General features: G+C 32.4%; 1 protein-coding gene across 3 annotated transcripts in view; it reads right to left on the reverse strand.

The window, feature by feature from the left end:
- Nucleotides 1-22,197, reverse strand: part of LOC145248356 (outer dense fiber protein 2-like) — an 80,377-nt gene extending 58,180 nt beyond the window's left edge. The window contains exon 1 of one of the 3 annotated variants that reach the window (XM_080110277.1): nt 12,568-12,719. In XM_080110277.1, coding sequence (XP_079966403.1) covers nt 12,568-12,570 — 3 coding nt within the window. In that variant the 5' untranslated portion in view covers nt 12,571-12,719. Of the gene's footprint in view, nt 1-12,567; nt 12,720-22,138 lie in introns of those variants that run through there. The other 2 variants (XM_080110276.1, XM_080110275.1) reach the window with 2 other exon arrangements.
- Between the last annotated feature and the right edge of the window lie 853 nt (nt 22,198-23,050).

Genomic DNA, 23,050 nt, shown 5'->3' on the forward strand with positions numbered 1-23,050 from the left:
TAAAATCTTTCACAAAAAATGTTTATCCTTGATGAGATAAGAAATGCTCAGTGAATACATGTCTCATTCTATATTACGTTCATTATTGTTGGTAGTTCTACTTAGCTATGTGATCAGCATTTGTAAATGATACGAGGGGCGTGCAAAAAGTAATGCCCCTGACCCACTTCCTATAGAAGTAGAGCAACGAAACTTGGCACAGTTATTAGTCTCACCTGTCTGTTTGAATGTATGTATGTATGTATGTATGTATGTCTGCCTAAAACTTTTGACAGAGGCGACGGATTTTCATAAGATCGGTATTGTTTTGAAGCTCGACCCTTTGGACGACAAATATAAAAAAAATTGGCTAAAAACATTAATTCCTCTACCCTCAACTGGGCACTTTTCTATAAGGAAGGGTCGCTTTTTTTGCCGATATTTTCAAAAGTCATCCCCTCTTTTCAATTAACTAGCCTTAATTTAAACCTTTGGCACTTCCAGTTGGCAAAGACATCACATTTTTTCTCACATTCTTTTCCTTCTTTGCAGTACGGTTTCGAGCCTGCCTGCCTACTACCACTTTTTCTTTTTTTTGCTCAACACACACTTCCAAACACCTGGGCAATGCCAGGCTGCCAGGCTAGTTCTTATAGAAAAGTCACTGTGTGTGTAAGTTCCTTCCTCATAGGCTCAGCCATTTCGGAACCTATCTTTTGAAAATTTGACACAAAAGTAATTTATATGTCTGGCAGTGTTCTTAGATATGTTTTGTACAGAAATTCATCTGATAAATGTTGAAAATCAAAAAAATTTGATCTTAAAAAAAGTCTATCTTTCTTAGAGATGAAAGAGAAAAATTTATACCAGGGAATATTTTACATTACACCGGCCAATGGAAATAATATAATCTCAACAAATCATTTCTTCTTGAAACAAAAAAAAGAAAGAAAAAGGAGTTTCTTGTCATCTGGAGATAGTGGTAGAGCATTCGACTACAGATTCAATGATCCCGTGTTTAAGCTCAGGTGTACCTCACTATTTTATTTTAATTTTTTCTTATTAATGAGTTCCAGTTACAATAAAAAAAAAGAGGTACCATTTAAAATTGCCGCAAATCATTTCTTCATTTGCATATTTTAAAAACTAAATATTAATCAAAAGTGACTTTTCCAGGGGATTCATCGTCAAGCCAAAATATCAGCTGATGTAATATTGTAAACAATAACAGGTGAAATTTAATGAACGACATTATCATTTATTTAATTTTTTTTTTTGTGAATTAGTCCCCTGGGCAAATTATTTCTTGTAATACATACTGTATATGATTATGTATAAGTCGATGTGCATTTTAAATACAAAACTTGCGTCATTTTAGGTATTACTTGTGTATAAATCAACTGTTGATTCTTGACAAATTAAATGGTCCATCTCATGGCTCTTTCTTGCACAGATAATTTCGTTTTTGGTATTTTTTTGTAAGACATATTATAAACTGTATTTCGGCATCCACGGGCAATAATATGTGCATTTACACACGTGTGATCTATTCGATTTTCGGACGAAGTAAAGAATAGATACCCCGTAGCAGATGCCGCCGCCTGGTGATGACAAGCGCACATTTCAACTAACACCGGTGATTCGACCTTGACATTGGCAGAAACACATGGCGTCGGTTGTTTTTAAACACATCAAATAGCAAACATGCTCGAATATTCACCAGCATTTTTTTTTTAAATATATTTACAAAACCTTTGAAGATTTAAAAGAAAAAGTATATATTTACAAAACATTTTTTTAAAATAAGTAACAAAACGAGCTTATTTAAATAAAAGATATTTAAATAAACGGGTGTCTCTTTCTGTTTCGGATTTTTGCGACCAAGATTGATTTTTTATGTACCGTGTTTTGTGGGGGGGGGGGTTCTGTGTGCGTTTTTGAGACAATTCAATATTTATTCTTTAAAACATTAACTTCAGCGACAATTACTATATTTTCAAAATAATATTTTTAAATATTACATTTTTACGAATATTCGCGAGCAAGATTTTTTTAAAAATAAAAGACATTTCAATAAATGGGTGTCTTTCTGAGTGCGTGTTTAATATATTTACAGAACTTTTTAATAACTATTTTATTCTTTTTATCAAACAAAAATAGAACTTTTACAATGACATATATATTATGGACTGCTTCGAAATTTTAAAATTAAAGTTAGCTTTATTTAAAAAAAAAAAAAAGACGAGGTGTTTTTTGTTTTTTTTTCAATTAAATTATAAAGTTTATTTGAACTTTCAACAAACTTTTACAGACATAAAAATAGACTTTATAGATATTTTATAACAATTTTTTAAAAATATATTTAACGAAAAGTTTGTTTTTTTATCATTTCATTGTTGAATAAAATTTCAAAGTAATAAATGGTGAAAAAAAATATCTCGAAAAGAAAAAAACACCTCGTCTTTTTTTTGTTTTAAATAAAACTTTAATTTTAAAATTTCGATGTTTGAAAAACAGTCCATAATATATATATTTCATTATAAAAGTTCTATTTTTGTTTGATAAAAAGAATAAAACAGTTTATAAATAAAAACAAAAAAACAACAGTCCATTAAGTTCAAATAAAGACTGTTTGAATAAAACTTATAAAAAAGGTTCATTCTATACAGTTTTGGCCATTTTTTTTTGTACGTTTTTAATACAATTCAATATTTATTTACAGTGCGATGCATGTCGGTGGTCAGTGAAGGAGAAATCCTTTTAGGCCGAGGCAAGTTTTTATGCATAATAAAATCACAAGTATAAACAATCGAGATAAAAAAAAATATATTATTTTGTTCACATATCGTTTTATAACTTTTATTTTTAGTATCACAAGATAGAAATCTTTTTATAATTTTTATTTTTATTTAAAAAAAACGCACTCAGAAAGACACCCATTTATTTAAATATCTTTTATTTAAAAAAAAAATCTTGCTCGCGAATATTCGTAAAAATTTAATATTTCAAAATATTATTTGAAAAATATAATTGTCGTTGAAGTTAATATTTTAAAGAATAATTAAATAAATATTTAATTGTCTTAAAAACGCACACAGAACCCCACCCCCACAAAACACGGTACATAAAAATCAATCTTGGTCGCAAAAATCCGAAAGAGACACCCATTTATTAAAATATCTTTTATTTAAATACGTTCGTTTTGTTACTTACTTAAAAAAAAACGTTTTGTAAATATATACTTTTTCTTTTAAATCTTCAAAAGTTTTCTAAATATATTTTTTTTAAAAATTGCTGGCGAATATTCGAGCATGTTTGCTATTTGACGTGTTTAAAAACAACCGACGTCATGTGCTTGTGCCAATGTCAAGGTCGAATCACCGGTGTTGGTTGAAATGTGCGCCTGGCACCGCCAGGCGTCGTCGTCTGCTACGGGGTATCTATTCTTTACTTCGTCCCGATTTTCATATATAGAACCAACCCACTGCACACTTACATGCAACAAACAAAAATGTGGCTAATCAGACATTCTGATCAATGACACGCTGTTACTGTTTTTAGACATAATTTATTTCACATAACATAATAACGTATACATTGCACAAGCCGTATCATACTGTAATAACGTGAGTGCATGTGTTAAGTGCCAGTAAACGGTTTCATTAAATAGCTGTCATTAAATTGTTAAAACTTGTTGAACTTAGGGGAGAACGACATATTGTAAACACTACACTTTCTAATCTCCTAAAAAAAACGTCTAATAATCACGGAATATATCATATCAAACTTAGGCCTATAGCCACATCTAGAGAGTGAACATTGTGAGAGCTATTCCAATTATTATTAAACCTCACACTGAAAAACTGCATGTGCTTACATACTGGCAAATACACTGCAGTGGGGTTTGGAAGGAGTGCTATTAATTACAAGGATTATCAGTATATACAGAGTGCACAAACAAAATTGCATTTTCTGTGTTAAGATAGAGCAGCGAGTCATTCTTTAACCACATTTCCAAAACATTACCTATGTAGAAGTCAACCACCCAAAAATAACCTTAAAATCGTCTCTCAGAAATTTGACTTATAAAAAAGTATATATATAATTTTTTCTTATTAAGGAGTTCAATTTACGATAAATAAGTGTACCATTTAAAATCGATGCAAATCATTTCTTCATTTGACCTCGAATCTGTAGTGGAATGGGGACATAAATGGATGATCACATTCAATGCTGCCAAGACTAAAATGGTTTCCTTCAATAATTACAAGAAACCTTCTCTGCCACCAATAGCAATGGCCAGTGACTCCCTGTCTGAGAGTACATCTTTCAAACTGCTTGGCCTAACGTTCACAGGAAACATAAGTTGGAACAATTATATTGAAAACATTGCCAGGGCCGCTGCGAAAAAGGTAGGCTCTCTCTACTGTGCTAGAAAACTACTGACACCTGAAAGTATCCTGTACCTCTATAAGGCCACCATTCGCCCATGTATGGAGTATTGTTGTCACATTTGGGCTGGTGCATCTGCTACTAGTCTCTCGCTCCTAGACAAGGTTAAAAAAAGTCGCTAATCTGATAGGCCCTGAACTGGCATCTAAGCTTCAGCCTCTGTCCCATCGACGAAACGTTGCATCCCTCTGCTTGTTCTACAAGTATTTTAATGGTGAATGCTCTGACGAACTGCAGACACTTATGCCCTCACGATGTAGACACCCTCGATAAACCCGACAGGCAGCTAAATCCCACCCCCACACAGTAGAGATCCCTAGATGTAAAAGATCTTTCTACTCCAGTAGTTTCTTCCCCAGAACCGCTAGACTCTGGAATTCTATTCCAGGTTCCTGCTTCCCTAACTGTACTGACATGCAGAAGTTCAAGTGCAACATGAACCTACATCTTGCTGCCCAGATCCCTACATAGTGCCCCAGTAGTTGCTGCCCCTGATAGTAGCCTCCTACACCAGAGTGGCAATGTGCCTTGTTTGGGGTGAAAATGTAATTAAAAAAAAATGTAATATAGGGAAGATATAATATTTGAGAAATATTTGGAATCAAGTCTCTTCTTGCTGTTATTTCAGATCATTTGAAACCATAGCAAGTTTTAGTCTCCCTCCATCAAATCCAGAGGTTTTCATATCTGGGTACACACACACACACACACACACACACACACACGAAGCATAAATGAAAACTATAAATTAAAATTTACATGTAAAATTTATTTATTTTTTTTTTTTTGCAAGGTGGTTACCACTTATCAAGGCCCGGAAGCCACTCAGGGATAAGGGTTATTGTAAGTACAGTACGTTAGTGTGGAGATTTAATAAAGTGTCTACTTAAGGGGGCAGTTCATCAGGAATTTGTAACAAAATACCTCAAAGATAATTCAAAATCCTTATTCCACAGGATTTCAAAGAATACAAAATTCTCCTCCTCAGAAGGAAGAAATAAGCTAAAAATTTGCTGGTTTTAGCATTGTATGAAGCTGCATTATATGGCGGTGGTCATAAATGTAAAAAAAAAAAAAATATTTGTAAAATGTTTATGTTGGTTGGTTGGTTGGTTGTTTTACGGCATATCAACCCTTTTCGGGTTATTTAATGCCGAATCCAAAAATTTTGAAGAAAAATTGTTTTTATAGAATATATTTGTTGTTTTCACGTCGGTTTCTATTTAACCCATAGTTGGGACCCTAACAGGTACTACCACCCCGGGTCAGAGTGGACCTGGGAGCAATGGTAATTAAAGGGTGGCTCCACACTCCCCAAAGCCCACAAGCTGGTCATATCCAGGACCCCCATTGAGGGACTTTTATCCTCTGCAGGGTGGCAGTTGGCGTATTCTAATGCCCCACCGAAAGGGCCGTAAAATGTTTATAAAAATGAATAAAAATCAAAAACAAACCGAAAATGGTAATTCCAGAGTGAAATGGAGTCGTTTGGTAAGATCAAGAAATGAAGAAAAGTTTTTATCAAAAGAAATATATATATCTAAATATAATGGGCGGAAGTCTCTCGAGAGCTCTTTCAGCTATCATCTCATCAGGAGAAAATCGATAGCGTAAAATAATAATACTATGTCGAAAGTAAAGAGTTCTGATGGGGAACTATTGAATGTGCCAAAAATTATGGGGAAACTAAAATAAAGTTTATTAACGTTTAAAAACGATTAAAATATTGGCAAAAAAAAAAAAAAAAAAAACGGAAGAAAAGATTCACAGTTCCCCAAAGAGAAACAATGTGTTAGATGTTTCTTTCTGCCGACACAAAGAAGGTTTCCGCACCGCAATAGAGACAGACTCCAAAATCTTTAAATGGTTTCTGGAGTCTGCTCTATGTAGCACCTCAAACCATTCTATTTTATATCTATCGGCACAGCACGGGTTGTCAACCAAATGCTGGCCAATAGCAGAGTCCAAGGCTGCAGAAGGAGGGAGACTACCAGACCCCATCCTCCCTTGTCTGATCTTCGATGGAACATGCTGGTTTATACGCAAACCTAATTTTGTCAAAATAACATATTTGTTTGTTGACGTATGTCTCCATCTAAAAATGTAAATATTTTCTTACAAGAAATCAAGTGGGGAGGGGTTCAATGAATGAACTAAAAATAAAATTCAAACGACTTCCGAGCAACTCTTGAGTAGGTACAACTATTTTTCAATAAAATGGACCAGAAATTCCTTGTCGCGTTAAAGATTAGAAATGACTTTGTCCAAACTTGTCTATTACATTGTGAACAATGAATGAGTGTATTACTAAAGCTGAAAGATTTGCAAATTATGTACAAATATTCTTTAGGTCATGTGACTCATGAGAATTCAACCAATCAGGATTCTTTCAAAAGAAATTATTCTTTTCAATTCTGTTATTTTCATATCTTTTTAAGGTTGACAATAGTGACAGGACGATTCCAATATTTTCCCCTCCCCAATTCCAATACAATTTCCGATTCTGATTCTTTAAATATTTACTTATAGAGTTGTTATTGTTTTGTTTTCCTGATAACCGTAAAACCCATGCAATGCCCATGCAAACGTAAAAATACACTTGCGTGGTGGGTGATCTGTAGATTTTAGTTTTACTGGTTGTTTAAAATCAATAAATAGTTAGCATTAGTATCATAATGGAAAATTAATTTTTAAATAAAAAAAAAGAAAAGAAAAAAAGAAAAAAAAAAGAAAAGAATCGTTTTTGGCATTGGAAATTAATCACATATTTTTCCGCTTCTGATACCTCGAAAGTCCTGATGTTTTTGATTTCCAATTCACATTAATAGTTCCAACAGTACAAGATACAGAGGAACACCTAAAAGGCACCAGAACATTATTCATCTCCCATCAACGTGGGGAGGCAAGTCGCAAAAGAACTCAATGACTCACATACTAGCATCTTCATCTCACGTATAGATTGTTGGAATTTTTCCCCAACAATTATGTAACTCCCTGTTAATATTTTTGTATCATTTTTGTATTCCTCTTTGTACCTCGTGTATTTAAAATTTTTTTGAATTTAGTTTTGTACCTTTTAAGGTAATGTCACTAAATAGGGTTTGTGGGTGATATGAGAAAATAAGCCTGCATATGCATTAAAGATGTTTCTTAAACATCATTACAGGAGAAGTCATTTCAAGTAAAAAATTTATAAACTTGAGAAATGCACAATTAAAATGTGTAAACACTCAAAGCTGCCATCTGCAATTTCCGTAGAGAAAGTAGCAGCCTTGACCTTGTGATCAAAAACCAAAATCGAGCAAAATGAAACGAACTGAGTGGACAGAAATAAATTTGACGAAATTCTTTGTTGCATTTCGTGCATTTATTCTACATAAATTATTTTCCATTTTAAAAAATTAAAAAAAAATATTTTAAAAATATTAAAAAAATTCAAAAAAAAATTTCACTTCAAAATAAAACTTGTTTGAATTAGTTTTCATGGATTCTTTTTCATGCATTTATTCTACAAAAGTAAAAATGAAAGTTGTTTTAATTATTTTTCTTTTAATTTCCTTTTACTTATAAAAATATTAATAATAATAATTAAAGTTGTTTCATTGTCATTTTCTGAGTTTTGTCAGTTTTGCCTCAGTTTCACTTGATCTTCATTTTTGATCAAAAGGTCAAAACTGCTAATTGTGCTACGAAATTTGCTAATGGCAGCCATCTTTAATATTACTCATTCAATGTTTAACCATTTAAATCATGCATTTCTCGAGTTTATATGGTTAAAAAAAATTAACTTTTTACACGAAATGACTCATGTAATCATGTTTAAGACAAGAAACATTTTTAATGCCTTATTTTTCTCATGTCACCCGCAAACGCTATTTAGCAACATTACCTATTTTAATATTCATACAAAACTTACATTAATTTGAATAAAAAAGTAATGCTAACTCCTCTGAAGTAATGTCACACAAAATCTGCTTTTTTGAATCTAGCCATCTTTGTGAAAAGACGCAGATTTCCTGCCTGTTGTGAGTACTGAGCACTTCCTGAAGAATTACTCTGTGAGAAGTAACACAGATGCATGATGAGATGAATTCTTCCTGACAACTTTATTGAAGCAGCATCTATATGGGAATTTTGGAAGAAAACAAATTTTATTTTAAAGTAATTATAAGCCTTTAAACTGCCAATGATTGTTCTGTCCATTTTCAACTTGCAAATACTTTCCATTGTATTTATTATTTTCTTGGTTTTAATATTTGGAAATACTCGTTTATATTTTTGTAATAATTCTATAATTGTTTGTTAAAACGACCATTTTTAATTTGTAAACCTATAGCGAGTATATAGGTTCTTTTGTTACTTGGCATTCTTGAATGCCCACAAAGAGAAAGATGAGGGGCCTTCAATAAGTTTCCTGACTTTTTTTGTACAAACAGTAAAAATTGTCATGGACTCTTGAACATTCAGTATGTTTTATTATTATACATCTTATGAGATGACTGACCAATTTTTATGATTCAGGTTCAAATGAACAGTTACACTAGGTGTTGGAATACACCCTAGTAAAGCTTGATTGTCACAGCTGGTGAATTTCAAAAATACAATCTGGATGTGAGGACATTTTAGAAGAACGATATGAAATGAAATTCTGTTTTAAACTTGGGAAAAAAATGGCACAGAAATGTATGGAATGCTTCATACTGCTTTTGGACCATCTTGTATGACTTGAGCATCTGTTTTTGAGTGGTATAAGAGATTAAAGGAAGGCAGGGAGTCTGTGAGGGATGATAAGAGGTGCGGAGGAATAAGAAAGTCAGAACACCAGAGTTGATTGGCCAAATAAAGAATTTCATAGATAAAGACTGTCGTATGTCTATAAGTGCACAGTTTGATGTCAATGTAGATATCCTCATCTATTCACTGCGCCACGGACCCTGAATGGCAATCAAGGTTGGATTTTTGGTCTTATAAATTCACATTTTTATTTTGTTCTTCCATTGTCGGGTCCGTACCGAATGGTATATATTATTGAATTATTATTATTATTATTGTTAAGATGACAACAACTATGGAAGGCAGTAATTGCTGTGGATGCAGTTGGGAGATTCGACATGCCTATCCTGTCGTGGTTAACTACCTGACGAAAACCAGAGGAATAATTGGCCGAAATGTTGTGTAGATACGTTGCCACACACTAGTGACAGTCAAGTGAACAGAAATGAATTACTACTCACACGCACAAACAAGAACAAGGTAAACCAACACACATACACAAGGCCATGCTGCAAAGTACTTACATACGTATATTACATATGCATAGTCACATTATGAATATACTAAACTATGGACACTAAAAAGCAAATTGCTATAATTGCTTACACCCTTTCATTATTTGCTTCATTGGAATTCGCTTTCCTGCTCACTCCCCAAAGCAAGGAAGTTTTCACATTAACATGTGAACTCAAAAAGGACTCAATGACTTGGGTATCCAGCCTTCATCAACTTGTACATATCTTACATGCTCGAACAAACCAAGGTAAACCAACACACATACACAATGCCACGCTGCCAAATACTCACATGCATATTATGTAGTCTATAAAAATTATTCAATCAACTTTCTTTACTCAAACACGTGTTTTTACTAAGAAACATTTTTTAACATAAAGATAACTGTTATATTCTTATCTATTGTATAAAAATGTTTTGTTATAAAATTTTGTTTTTCTCTCATTTTTATTTACAAAACTTTGTTCATGTTTTTAGGTAGCACTTTTTGCCCCTTTTATTCTCTTCAATGTTTCATTTATATCTAATTTATTATGCAGGTGTATATATATATATGATCCATTCATTTTATTTGTTTGGTTCTTGGTTAACTCAAAGACACTATTATCATTTGAAAACGGTCAGGGACCATCCCAAAAAATGAATAAAAATTAACAAAAATAAAACTTGCCGCAATCTAGAAGGATTTCTCCTCTACTGACCGGGACACAAAAACATAGTATCAGATAAGATATTACACTTTTGCATTAATTCTATTTTGAAAATTATTAAAAACACTGAAAAAAGAATTGTAAAATCGACAAATATTCAGATCAGACAAAAATAAAACCCCGGTTTTCAATTTTTTAAGATTTAAAGTAGATGAATTTTTATGCATTTCAAATGGTTGCAATTGATTTGAGTCAAATGAGACAAATCCTTGATTGCAACTGGTGGTGGGCAGTGTCAAGCAGAAAAAAAGCTGTTTATAAAATAGGGACAGTTAAACAGGAAAAAATGTCAAAATTGAGCTTTAAAAAGTCCCTAAAAGTTGAAAGGTTATATCAAAATGGTCGACTTACAACACATAAAAGCTTTTTACCTTTTCCCTTATTGCTACCCAAACTTAGGGTTAGTGGTAGGATTAAGGAAAGGCATTGTTATAATTTTTTAACATGCGCATAACATCAAGCAACCACATCCTTTAAATTCTTATGTTTGATTTCTTTCATTGATCTTAGGAAGTAAAGGAACAATAATCCGGTGAATTAAAGTCTAGGAATCAACATGTTGGGCTTTAAAAAATGATTTAAAACACGAATAAAATTTAATTTTAACTTAAATCATAAAAAAATGCCCTTCTTTAAATCTACTACTAACTTTAAAAAAATATTAAAAAAATACTTTGCACACCGGATTTCTGTAAATGTTGGCTCGTGCTTCTTGACCAGCAGCTGACATAAACCACCGGAATTGAGCGCTGATCAAGTTGATCAGCCAATGAAAACGCAATAACAAGCTTGCTTAGCCAATAAAAAGCGAACCAGACGACTTTTAATAAATTGAAAAAAAAAAAAAAAAAAAAAAAAGTTTTAATCATGCACAAATTTAATCAGTTCAACCCCACCTCCAAAAATAGTGTCAACAGTTTTCCTAAAACTTCTTACAACTTTTCTTAAAAAAAAAGAAAAACAACGAAAGATTTATTGTTTTTACGACAGGCATGAAGACCACTAGAGGATAATGGTTAATGAATGTACTGTATGGTGATCACGAAGAAAACGGTGAAAATTGGGTAGACTTTGATTATTTAAGGGAACGTTTCAGCAAGAACTTGTTTACATTGGACTTGAAGACGGCCCTATTCTAATCAGCTGGAAAGCAGGCTCGTGAAACAGAGTTCCACAGTTCTTGGAAAGTAGCTTTCATCATCGAATTTGCGTTTAGGCACAGATAGAACATGGCGGAAATTGTTGATAGTTGTTGCAGTTAGACGAGTGTTACGTTTTTCTAACAATAAACATTAAAAACTTACGTAAAAAAAAAAAAAAAAAAAAATCAAGTTTTTTTTTCTTATCAAACGACCGTTTTCGATTATAATTATGTTTTTCGGTACTCATGCCATGCAGAGAATGATCCGTGCTGAAATAATAACGTTATTATTTAAAAAGCCATCCTTAACATGGGGAGGGGAGGGCGTTTTGTACCTCTGTACTTTAACCTTACAATAAAAAAAAAACATATAAAACTTTAATTAAACGTGGAAATACGATTTAAAAAATAGCGCGGGTCACTCTCTGCATTAGCACCAAAATTTTCTATAATTTTTAACTAATTTCGTGTATTTATTAGTATAGACAACAAATCGAAAAAGTGTTTAAAAAATAAATATAAAACAAATATATGTTACCAAAAGCAATATAAATTACTCTTCTGTCTTCTACCTACCTGGAGAAGTTTTTTTTTGTGTGTGTTTTAACTTATTTTAAAGCATTTGTTTACTTCGAAACACAATTTGTACCCCGAGGGTGCAGTTAGAACGAAAACAAAATGTCTAACATGAGACGATCATCTGATGAGTGTCGATAATCGCTCAAAAATCGAAAGTTGAACAATATACTGGTAGAAATCCTTCCAATAAATATCACCTTTTCATTTTATTAAATGCTCCCGTTTACTGATCGTTTTAAACATTGGTCACTGTTTTTGGTAAAAAAAAAAAAAAAAAAAAAAGGCAAGAATAATGCGGTCCATATTCCGCATAAATACAAAAAATCAATTTATACCCTTCGGGACCCTTAAAGCTCAATTTCACGCCCAAATAACATTTAAAAGTTAGTAAAACTAACGCTGATTTTGTTTCCTTACCATTGAATTAGATTCATCAATAAAATTCCAAGATGTTTTCTTTTCACCATTAAAAAAAAAATTTCTTTCCTTTTCATAAAATCTTCGCGAATTTCAAAATAGAAATTCTTTCATGTTTGAAAATTTGGCCACAAAAAAGTTTTTTGTTGATTGGCAACGAAATTGAAAACGACGCATTTTCATTGGTTAAAATTATTTTTTTGATGGGAATCGCTTTCTTAGACTTCGCCCACAGGAGAGCGACACTGAACGGTGTAACTCACAAAACGGTTACCCAGAAAATAAACGCCGGTGAAAACCCTTTTCCTTTCTCTTTGGCCAATTTGCAATTATTTACTTAGAAATTAAGATAACTTTAATAATTTTGATTTTTTAAATTTAACCTGACTTTCAGGAAAAAGTAAAAAATACCTTAGTCTTGCGATTGCATAATCAATTAACGTAAGTTGGGCGTTCATTCGAGTACCTACCATGAAAATAATGACATAGTAGAGAAAAACTAGCAAAGAGGTTGCAGAGAAGAGGACATCTCCCACTAGATTTCGAATTCGGTTTTATACTTTGTCAAGGGAGGAAGGGGTGTCAGGAGAGGAGAAAGTGCTCCAAGTATCATCTTCCCAGATGTGGATACAGTACTCTAGGTACCTCCAACACACGCCACAGTTTTAACCCCCCCCCATATGTAACACGATGTAATTGTAATTTAATATTATCATCCTAACTTTTTTACCATTTAATAGAAAAAGCTTCAAATAAACTGCTAATATTTTGAAAAATTTTACAGCATACAAAAATAATGAAAATGCGAGACAAAAATCGTGTTTACATTATCGACGCTTTAAAACAACGTTCCTATGTAGTGACGTTTTTTAAGTCGTTCCCCGTTCACACACCCATGTTTTAAAAATCTAGTAAAAATCAAATAATAATCATATTTTCCTGAAATTTTCGATATTCAATCATTATTAAATAAACTTACATATTAAAAGTAGGTTTCGATAAATATATTAGCGGAAATATATTTTTTTAGGTGTTCTACGCCCCCCCCCCCTATATTTCATGGTCCGAAAACTAAGCAAAATAAATGTGGGTTGATAAAAGTTTCAACATTTTTTAAAGCTGAAAATGGGTTTGTATTACTGTACACATAGATTCGAAAAAGTTGTCAAAAAACAAATATATAACAAATAAATGTTATCAAAGGCAAGATAAGTTACTTTTCTACCAAACTGGATATATTTTTTGTGTTTTTATTCAATGTAACATATTTATTCAGCTCGAAAAACATACAGTGTTTACCGATGTATTCGAAAATTCAAGATGGCGTCTCACACCCTCTTTAACACCGTAAGTATGGAAAAAGGTGTTATAAATAAAAAACTATACAAAATACTATTAAAAACCCGCCGAACATATGTCAACCTATGTCACGGTAACATATATTGAGTGAGTTTTTAACAGTATTTTATCCGGTTTTTTATTCATAACATCTTTTCCCACACTTACCGTATTAAAGAGAGAATAAGACGCCATCTTGAATGTTCCAATACATCGGTAAACACTGTATGGTTTTCGAGCTGAATAAAAATGTTACATTGAATAAAAACACGAAAAATATATCCAGTTTGGTAGAAAAGTAACTTATCTTGCCTTTGATAACATTTATTTGTTATATATTTGTTTTTTGACAACTTTTTCGAATCTATGTGTACAGTAATACAAACCCTATATATATATATATATATATATATATATATATATATATATATATATATAAAATCCTGTTATTTATTTCATTTACCTCAAAGTTGTAAATAAAATTGGGTGGGCATAAATTCAATATTATGTTAAAAAAAAAGACAACACTTTCTGGCTAATTTTTTTCTCGGTAATATAATTATTCGAATTACAACAACAAAAAAAAACATTCTAAAAAATAATTATTTTTAAAAAGCTTTAAATGATATTAAATTCAAATATTACGCGATATGAAGTTTAAATGGATTTTTTTAATAACAGGTTTCCAATAATAAAAAAAATATTCATATAAAAGAATATAAGACTATTGAGATAATAAAAATTGTAAATCCAAAATTAACCTTAAAAAAATTCGTTTTGATTTTATTATTTAAATTGATATAGGGTGGTTCTTATGTTTGGCGATTTTTTTCAAAAATGTACGGAGGCTTGTAAAGAACATTTTTAAATACATGTGTCAACAGAAGACGTTAAAATGAATTTTATTTTATTAACTCTAGTCTGTGTAGTTCGTTAATAAAAATGCATTTGTTTTACAAAAGGTAAGTTTTATATTATTTTTTATCCATAGTAAAAAAAAAACGTAACTCCATTAATAATTATAACGTGAATCTATAGAAATTAACAAACACACGAAATGATGACGTCACTATTAAAATATATACTTCTGACGTTTTACACATCGCCGTGGAGGTATCTACTGTTATGATTTAATTTGTTGTTAAGAGTTATCCCCCTTGGGATTGACATTCATAATAAAAGCGCCCTCTGTTTCATTTTCCCGCTCGATCCTTTCAAGAGCGTACGTGTATTTTACAGTTAATAAAACCTTTCTAAAAGGCAATTCTTTACTTACTGATACTATTCACTTCAATTTTATTAACTGTAAAAAAAAAAAAAAAAAAAAAAAAAAAATAATGGATCGAATCTTACGTCCCGACAGATTCGAGGTGGAACCTACATGCCCTAATTCCGAAAAATCCTATAGGCATTGGAAATTAACCCTCCAGAATTATATCCGCTCACATAATAACGGATTAATCGAAAACACTTCAGATAATTTCTTTGCCTTGATCAATTGTATTTCAGCCTCTGTTTTCGATTTAATAAGCGATAAAACCGACTACGATAGTGCATTAAGAACATTGGACGCCGCTTATTTAAAACCTGAAAATATTGTTTATAATAGATATCGATTGATGACGACGAAGCAACAAACAACACAAAATATAGATGCCTTCATACTACAATTGGAAATGCTTGCCAAAACATGTAACTTCGAAGCGGTTTCTGCTGAAGAAAACAAAAATCAATACATTCGGGAAGCTTTCATCGGCGGAATTTCTTCTTCGTCCATCCGACAACGACTGTTAGAAAAACCCATCCTGACTTTACAAGACACATATGCCACGGCCAGATCTCTTGAACAAGCAGAAAAGCATTCGATAAGCTACGCAAATAACTTTACTGTAGCAGCTACAAATAATCCTTCGGGCTACAATCGTATAGCTGTGACTAAAGAAAATATGCATCCAAAAGGGGTTTGTTTTTTCTGTGGAAAATCACGTCATCCTCGATATTTATGTCCTGCACGAAACGCCGAATGTAAAAAATGCAAAAAAAATGGTCATTGGGCTAAAGTGTGTAAATCTTCTATTTCTAACACTCATACTGCTGTTCTTTATGACGACTCTGACTACCCCTCACCTTCTCTATCCTGACTAGGAACTAACTCCAAAGATGTCACATTCACTCAATGCCAAATTAACGGGCACTTCGTGAACGCTATGGTGGACTCCGGCAGTGTAAAAACATTCATTAATGAAAATACTGCTAAAAAACTTAAACTCTTCACAATACCTAAAAACAAAACTATAGCTCTGGCTGCTTCCGATCAACATGCTAAAATAACTGGCGAAGCTGTCGTGGATTTAATACTGAAAGATAAAACCCATTCTGGAATAACAATTGAAATCATTGAAAACCTTTTCATTGATTTAATAATCGGAAAAGATATTTTAAAAAAATATAAAAAAGTAACACTTAAATTCGACGGTCCTAGAGACAAACTTATAATTGGAGCTATAAACACGAATAATTTTTTTCCTACCATAAACGTTCCACCCCCTCCTCTCTTTTCTAATCTTTCTCCTCATACTACTCCTATTGCGACAAAATCCCGACGTTACACTTTTGCCTCCAACAAATTCATAAAAGAAGAGACTGCTAGAATGTTGAAAGAAGGCATAATTGAACCTTCGATATCTCCGTGGCGAGCGCAGGTTCTTGTAACTTCGAATGAGAATCATAAGAAAAGAATGGTAGTCGACTACAGCGATACCATCAATAGATTCACGGAACTAGACGCTTACCCAATGCCTAATATCAATAAGATGGTAGACGACATCGCTCAATATAACATCTTCTCTACTCTCGACCTAAAATCTGCTTATCACCAAATACCTATAAATCATGCTGATCGTAAATTCACTGCGTTTGAAGTAAGTGGCAAACTTTTTCAATTTACTCGTCTTCCTTTTGGCGTCACCAATGGAGTAAGTGCTTTCCAGAGGAGCATAGACTATATTATAGAAAAAGAAAATCTAACCGATACCTTTGTGTATGTTGATAACGTAACTATATGTGGGAAAAATCAAGAAGAACACGATTACAATCTTCAAAAATTCTGCAAAATTGCTAAACAATATAACATCACTTTAAATGAAAATAAAAGCATAATTTCTTCTAGTTCTATTACTCTACTCGGCTACACCATAGAAAATAATCAAATAGCTCCCGATTATCAAAGACTAAAACCATTACTCGAAATGCCACCTCCGCTGAATCTTAAATCTCAAAAAAGAATAGTTGGAATGTTTTCCTATTACTGCAAATTCATTAAAAAATTTTCTGATAAAATTTTATTACTAAATCAAAACAAAGAATTTCCACTACCTCCATCTGTATTAAAATCTTTTCAAACATTGAAAAATGATCTAAAAGACGCCACTTTAATAACGGTAGATCCAAATAAAGAATTTGAAGTAGAAACGGACGCTAGTAACTATTGCATTGCTGCAACACTAAATCAAGAAGGTCGTCCTATTGCATTTTTTTCAAGAACTCTCAATACTAACGAAATTAAGCACCATGCAGTAGAAAAAGAGGCAGCCGCTATTGTAGAAGCTCTCCGTAAGTGGCAACATTTTCTACTCGGCAGGCACTTTAAAGTCATCACAGATCAGAAGAGCATCAGCTTCATATTCGACAATAAAAGAAAATCTAAAATTAAGAATGACAAAATATGTCGTTGGCGTATAGAATTATCCCAATACAATTTCACTATAGTTTATCGACCTGGACCTGAAAATATTGCTGCTGACACATTCTCTCGCATCTCTGCTCTTACTTACAATCTACAAGATCTTCGTGATTTACATAAACAATTATGTCATCCTGGTGTTTCAAGATTAAGCCATTTTATAAGAACGAGGAACCTCCCTTTTACTTTGGATCAAATTAAGAATATTACTGACTCTTGCTCATCCTGTCAATTACTGAAACCCAAATTCGCCAATACCAAAGGAGGGACTCTCATTCAAGCCATATTACCTTTTCAACGATTAAATCTTGATTTTAAAGGCCCTCTACCTACTTCTATACATGGCAACAAATATCTACTTACTCTAATTGATGAGTATTCCCGTTTTCCTTTCGCTTTTCCTTGCAGAGATATGACAAGCAAAACCATTATCCACTGTCTAAACAAACTCTTTTCAATTTTTGGTTTGCCTGACATGATACATACTGACCGTGCTTCTGATTTCTTAGCAAGAGAAATAAAGGATTTTTTACACAAAAAAGGAATTGCTACTTCTAAAACAAGTAGGTATCATCCTGAAGGTAATGGACAGATTGAAAAACTCAACGGTACCTTATGGAAGGCCATTCAAACAACATTACATTCTAATCAAATGAAACTACCTTATTGGGAAGACATACTACCGGACGCACTTCATTCAATTAGATCATTACTTTGTACTGCCACTAATATGACTCCCCATGATAGACTATTTAAATATAGTCGTAAATCTGCTTCCGGAATTTCAATTCCTTCTTGGGTTAAACCAGGCCCAATATATATTAGAAACCACACTAAAACAAGTAAACATGACCCTCCTGTAACGCCTGCCACCCTAATAGATGTCAACCCCCACTACGCTTATGTTCAACTACCTTCTGGTACTGAAACCACTGTCAACGTTCGAGACTTAGCTCCAAACTCATCAAATGAAGAAAACTCTAATAATAATCCTACTACTTCAGAGACTTTATTTGAACCTTCTACTAATGAAAACATTGGTCATGAGGAAGACAAAAATCAATCGTCTGATCTTGAAGAAAATCAGATTTCACTAAAAAATAATACTGAAAATCAGCATTCCTGCCAATCTGTGCGGAGGTCGTCCCGAGTTCGACAATTCCCTAGTAAATATAAGGGTTTTGTGACTAAATACTGAAAAAACTGCAGTTTGGGTTCATATGTTATTTGTAAATAAAATGATTCTTATGTGATTGTAAAAAAAAAAAAAAAAAAAAAAAAAAAAAAAAATTTGTCTATAATTAATTACCCCTTACTTGAATACTTTAGGACGGGGAAAATGTTATGATTTAATTTGTTGTTAAGAGTTATCCCCCTTGGGATTGACATTCATAATAAAAGCGCCCTCTGTTTCATTTTCCCGCTCGATCCTTTCAAGAGCGTACGTGTATTTTACAGTTAATAAAACCTTTCTAAAAGGCAATTCTTTACTTACTGATACTATTCACTTCATCTACAGTACTCCACCTTTGGACTCTTAGACAAGTAGAGGATTGCATTAGTGTTAGTGTTAGTACGAATAATTGGAATCCGAAAAATCGGAACTTTTGGGGTATTGGAATCGGTATCAGAAAATATTGAGCCTCATTTCTGATTCCAAGAAACAATTATTTAAAAAAGTTTTTCTTGAGATAAGCATGTATTAGAAGACTATTCATTTACAACATAAAACTAAAAAAAACAAAAACTGAAAATCAGGAATCCCATTCCCAGATGTAACAATAACTCTCGAGTCTAATTTATTTATTTTCTTATTGCTGAACTATGGTATGCAAAGTAATTATTATATCGAGTCCACTTTCCTATTTCTTAATCACATTTATGTTTGTGCCTACTTTATGAGGCATCTTAGAGAGTTCACAGTTTAATATTAAATGATTTAAACCCTGGACAAGTTTTATTTTATTTTTTTATTTTATTTCTTTCCACCTTTCCATTGTTTGCTGACTGTGTTGAACCCAGTTAAAAATATGCAGTAGAACCGAGAGATATGGTGGCTACGGGAGACGTTTTTTTTCAGGTTACAATGTGGAATAAGATGTTTTTCCGGTCCCTGGTTAAGGTATTTGTCCCGCCTTACAGTATCATTTATAATTTTATTTGATTATATACAGGGGTATTATATACTGTACTGTATTTTGTTACTAATTTTTAATATGTACTGTATAAAATTTTGCTTAAGCCACACCATACAGCAAGTTCATCTTACGATCCCAATCCCAGAGCGGATTAATGTCGTATCCTGGTGGTTTTACTGTAGATGAAAATCTCACAATAAATTTATCGAAATCATGGATAGAATACATTGAAAAGTTTGTCAAATTAAAACAGAACGTATATCTTCATTTAAAAGATAATCCTAAAATGACATTCTACATTTCTAGGCGATTACGCGTGAACACACTGAAAAAAAAAAAGTATTTATTTTTAGAATTTTGAGTAGGAGTTAGTTGCGCATATAAATTTCACATAAAATGTTCTCCATTTCGGGCCATTTTAACTTTTAGGGTTGTTACCTAAAGTTTTTACCACTAACACTAAGTCTGAATGGTAAAGTCATATAATCGTAATTAATCGTTTTATTTTTTTGTATTACAACCCAGACTTATGATTAGTAGTAAGAAGCAGACGTATCTTTGATGACTTTTAACAATGACATATTTTCTACTAAATGTTGACCAGGAACATTAATATGGTCAAGATTTAAAACAAACAAAATTGATTACATGTTCTTAAAACTGATCCAAAAGATGTGATCATTTTATGTTAAATTTATATGGGAAGCTGATTTTTGTTGTTTTATTTTATTTCTACTATTAAGTTTTTTTCAGACTGTTTATATTAGGTTGAGAAGAAGGTTCTTGCGAGATTTTTAATTTTGATTTCAAATGATGAATTTTCAAATATTTTTTCGTTATAATACCTTTACTTTATATATCATTTTAAAGAACGTTTTCGCTCTACCTAATCATAGAAATTACAATCGTTTTAAAACAATTATGTCTTTTCAGAAAGTTAAATACAAGATGAAAAAAAGCAAATTTGCACAATTTCTTGTTTCAATTCAAGCTAGGCCGAAAAGCTCCTGAAACAGCTTGTGATATCAACGAAGTGTTTGCCTCAGGAACCACTACTGCATGCATAGCTCAATAATGGTTTAAGCAATTTCGTGGTGGCGACGAGTCTTGAAGATGATGAGCATAGTGGTCGACCATTGGATGTTGACAACGACCAATTAAGAGCCTTAGTCGAAGTCAATCCATGCACAGCTGTTTGAGAACTTGCTTCTGAATTAGACATGACATATACGACGATTTCCAACCACTTGGAAGAGATTGGAAAGACAAAACTAACTTGATAAATGGGTGCCTCACGAATTGAATTTGACAACTAAAAGAAACGCCGTTATGAAGTGTCATCTGTCCTTCTTTTACACAACAAAAACAACCCATTTTTCAACCGGGTTGTGACTTGCAATGAAAAGTGGGTTCTTTATGACAACTGGTGATGCTCAGCTCAGTGGTTAGATGCCAACGAAGCTCTACGACACTTCACAAAGCCAGAATTGCATTAAAACAAGGCCATGTTGATTGTTTAGTGGTCTACAACCGGTTTCATCTATTAGTTTCTTGAGTGCAGGCAAAACCATTACAGCAGAAGAGTACTGCCAGCAAATGGATGAAATGCATCAGAAACTTCGACAACAACACTCAGCATTAGTCAACAGAAAAGGCTCAATTCTTCTCCACGACAATGCCCTACTGCACGTTGCTAAACCGACCCTGCAGAAGTTGAACAAATTGGGCTATGAAACTGCCTCATCCGCCATAATCTCCAGATCTCTCACCTACCAACTATCACTTTTTCAAGCATTTTGACAACGTTCTGCATGAGAAATGCTTCAAAAACCTAGAGCAATATTTAAAACATCTTCAGCAGCTTCATCACCACCAGAACGCAAGATTTTTATGTTGCATAAATAAACTTGTTGTTGGCAAAAGTGTGTTCATTCTGATGGTGCTTATTTTGATCAATAAATTTTTGTTTGAGCTGAAATATGTTCATTTGAAATTAAATGTTAAAATCCGTAAAACCTTTCTTGTTAACCTGATATATAATCGCTTCAAAATGGGGAATTGCATTTTTCTTTCTTGAGTGAATTAACATAGTATGCAGATCTTTGAGAATATCTTATTTTTTCCACAGCAAAAATTTTAAATTGAAAAATGATACAAAAAAGAAGAAAAGAATAAGAAAAAAATAAACAAAAATAAACAGCGTTATTTTCATAAAAATACTGTATTGATAAATACCAGGGAAATTATTAACAATGAAAGAAAAACATTTTTATTAAGACAAAAAAAAAAAAAATGCTGATAAACATTTATTGAGACTATAAAAAATAAATGGTTAATGTGGAAAATAGCTTACTTTCTTTGGCCCAAATCACTGTGAACAAAATAGTTCGTCTTGCAGTTGATTTAAGAAATCAAAACCGGAACTGGAAAGCAAATCAAAATATTTTTAATTGTTTACAACAATTTCTTCAAAATTTTGAAATTATTAAAAAATAATAATTAAAAAAATTTTTTTTTTTTATTTGGCAGCATTTTTTATTTTTAAATATTTTATTCAAAAGAATTGAATAAGGTTTGGTTCCATCAATTGGTAACATGTCTAGCGTAGGAAATTACAACAATCTACTTTATTTTTCAATAAATTCACATCAATTAAAATTTAATATGTTATTTTAATTCCTACTTGGTGTTGTACTTTTTCCTCGATTCCTGTTTCGATTTTGATTTTATTTACTTATTTATTTTTGCAACATTTTTAATTTTTTTAATTTTTTATTTATCATTTTATTCAAAACATAACTTATGTTAAAGATTTTGTTTGCGTCCTTCTAATTTATTTACTTTGCTGATTGTTCTCTTTTACGTTTTCTTTGTTATCTTTTTAGGTACTTTTAAAGTCTGAGTCTTCTTACATATGTCTTCTTACTTATGTGTGTGTGTGTTCTGTTCTTACAGTTTCTTGCCTTGAAGGGTCTCATGTATGCGCAAATATATAATGTGTACATACCTGCTTGCCTTGTCCAACGGATGATATCTTCTTGTCGCTGGCTCCATCTCATGGGGAGTGGTACTTACTGCTGCAGATGGATCAATAACATGAGATGGATTGAAGCTTCAATTTGTTTTATTAAAAAGGCAAGCCTATGTCTCGAATCCATGGTTGTCAGAGGAGAGACCCTAATGTCACATCTGCTTCATCTGCAGTTCAAAACCAACTCTCCAATGTGTCGCCAACCGGAAACCTACGACCACAATTCCTGTTACC

Source organism: Euprymna scolopes, chromosome 26 (assembly GCF_053919585.1).
Source record: "Euprymna scolopes isolate OS-2025 chromosome 26, ASM5391958v1, whole genome shotgun sequence".
NCBI classification, from domain to species: Eukaryota; Metazoa; Mollusca; class Cephalopoda; order Sepiida; family Sepiolidae; genus Euprymna; species Euprymna scolopes.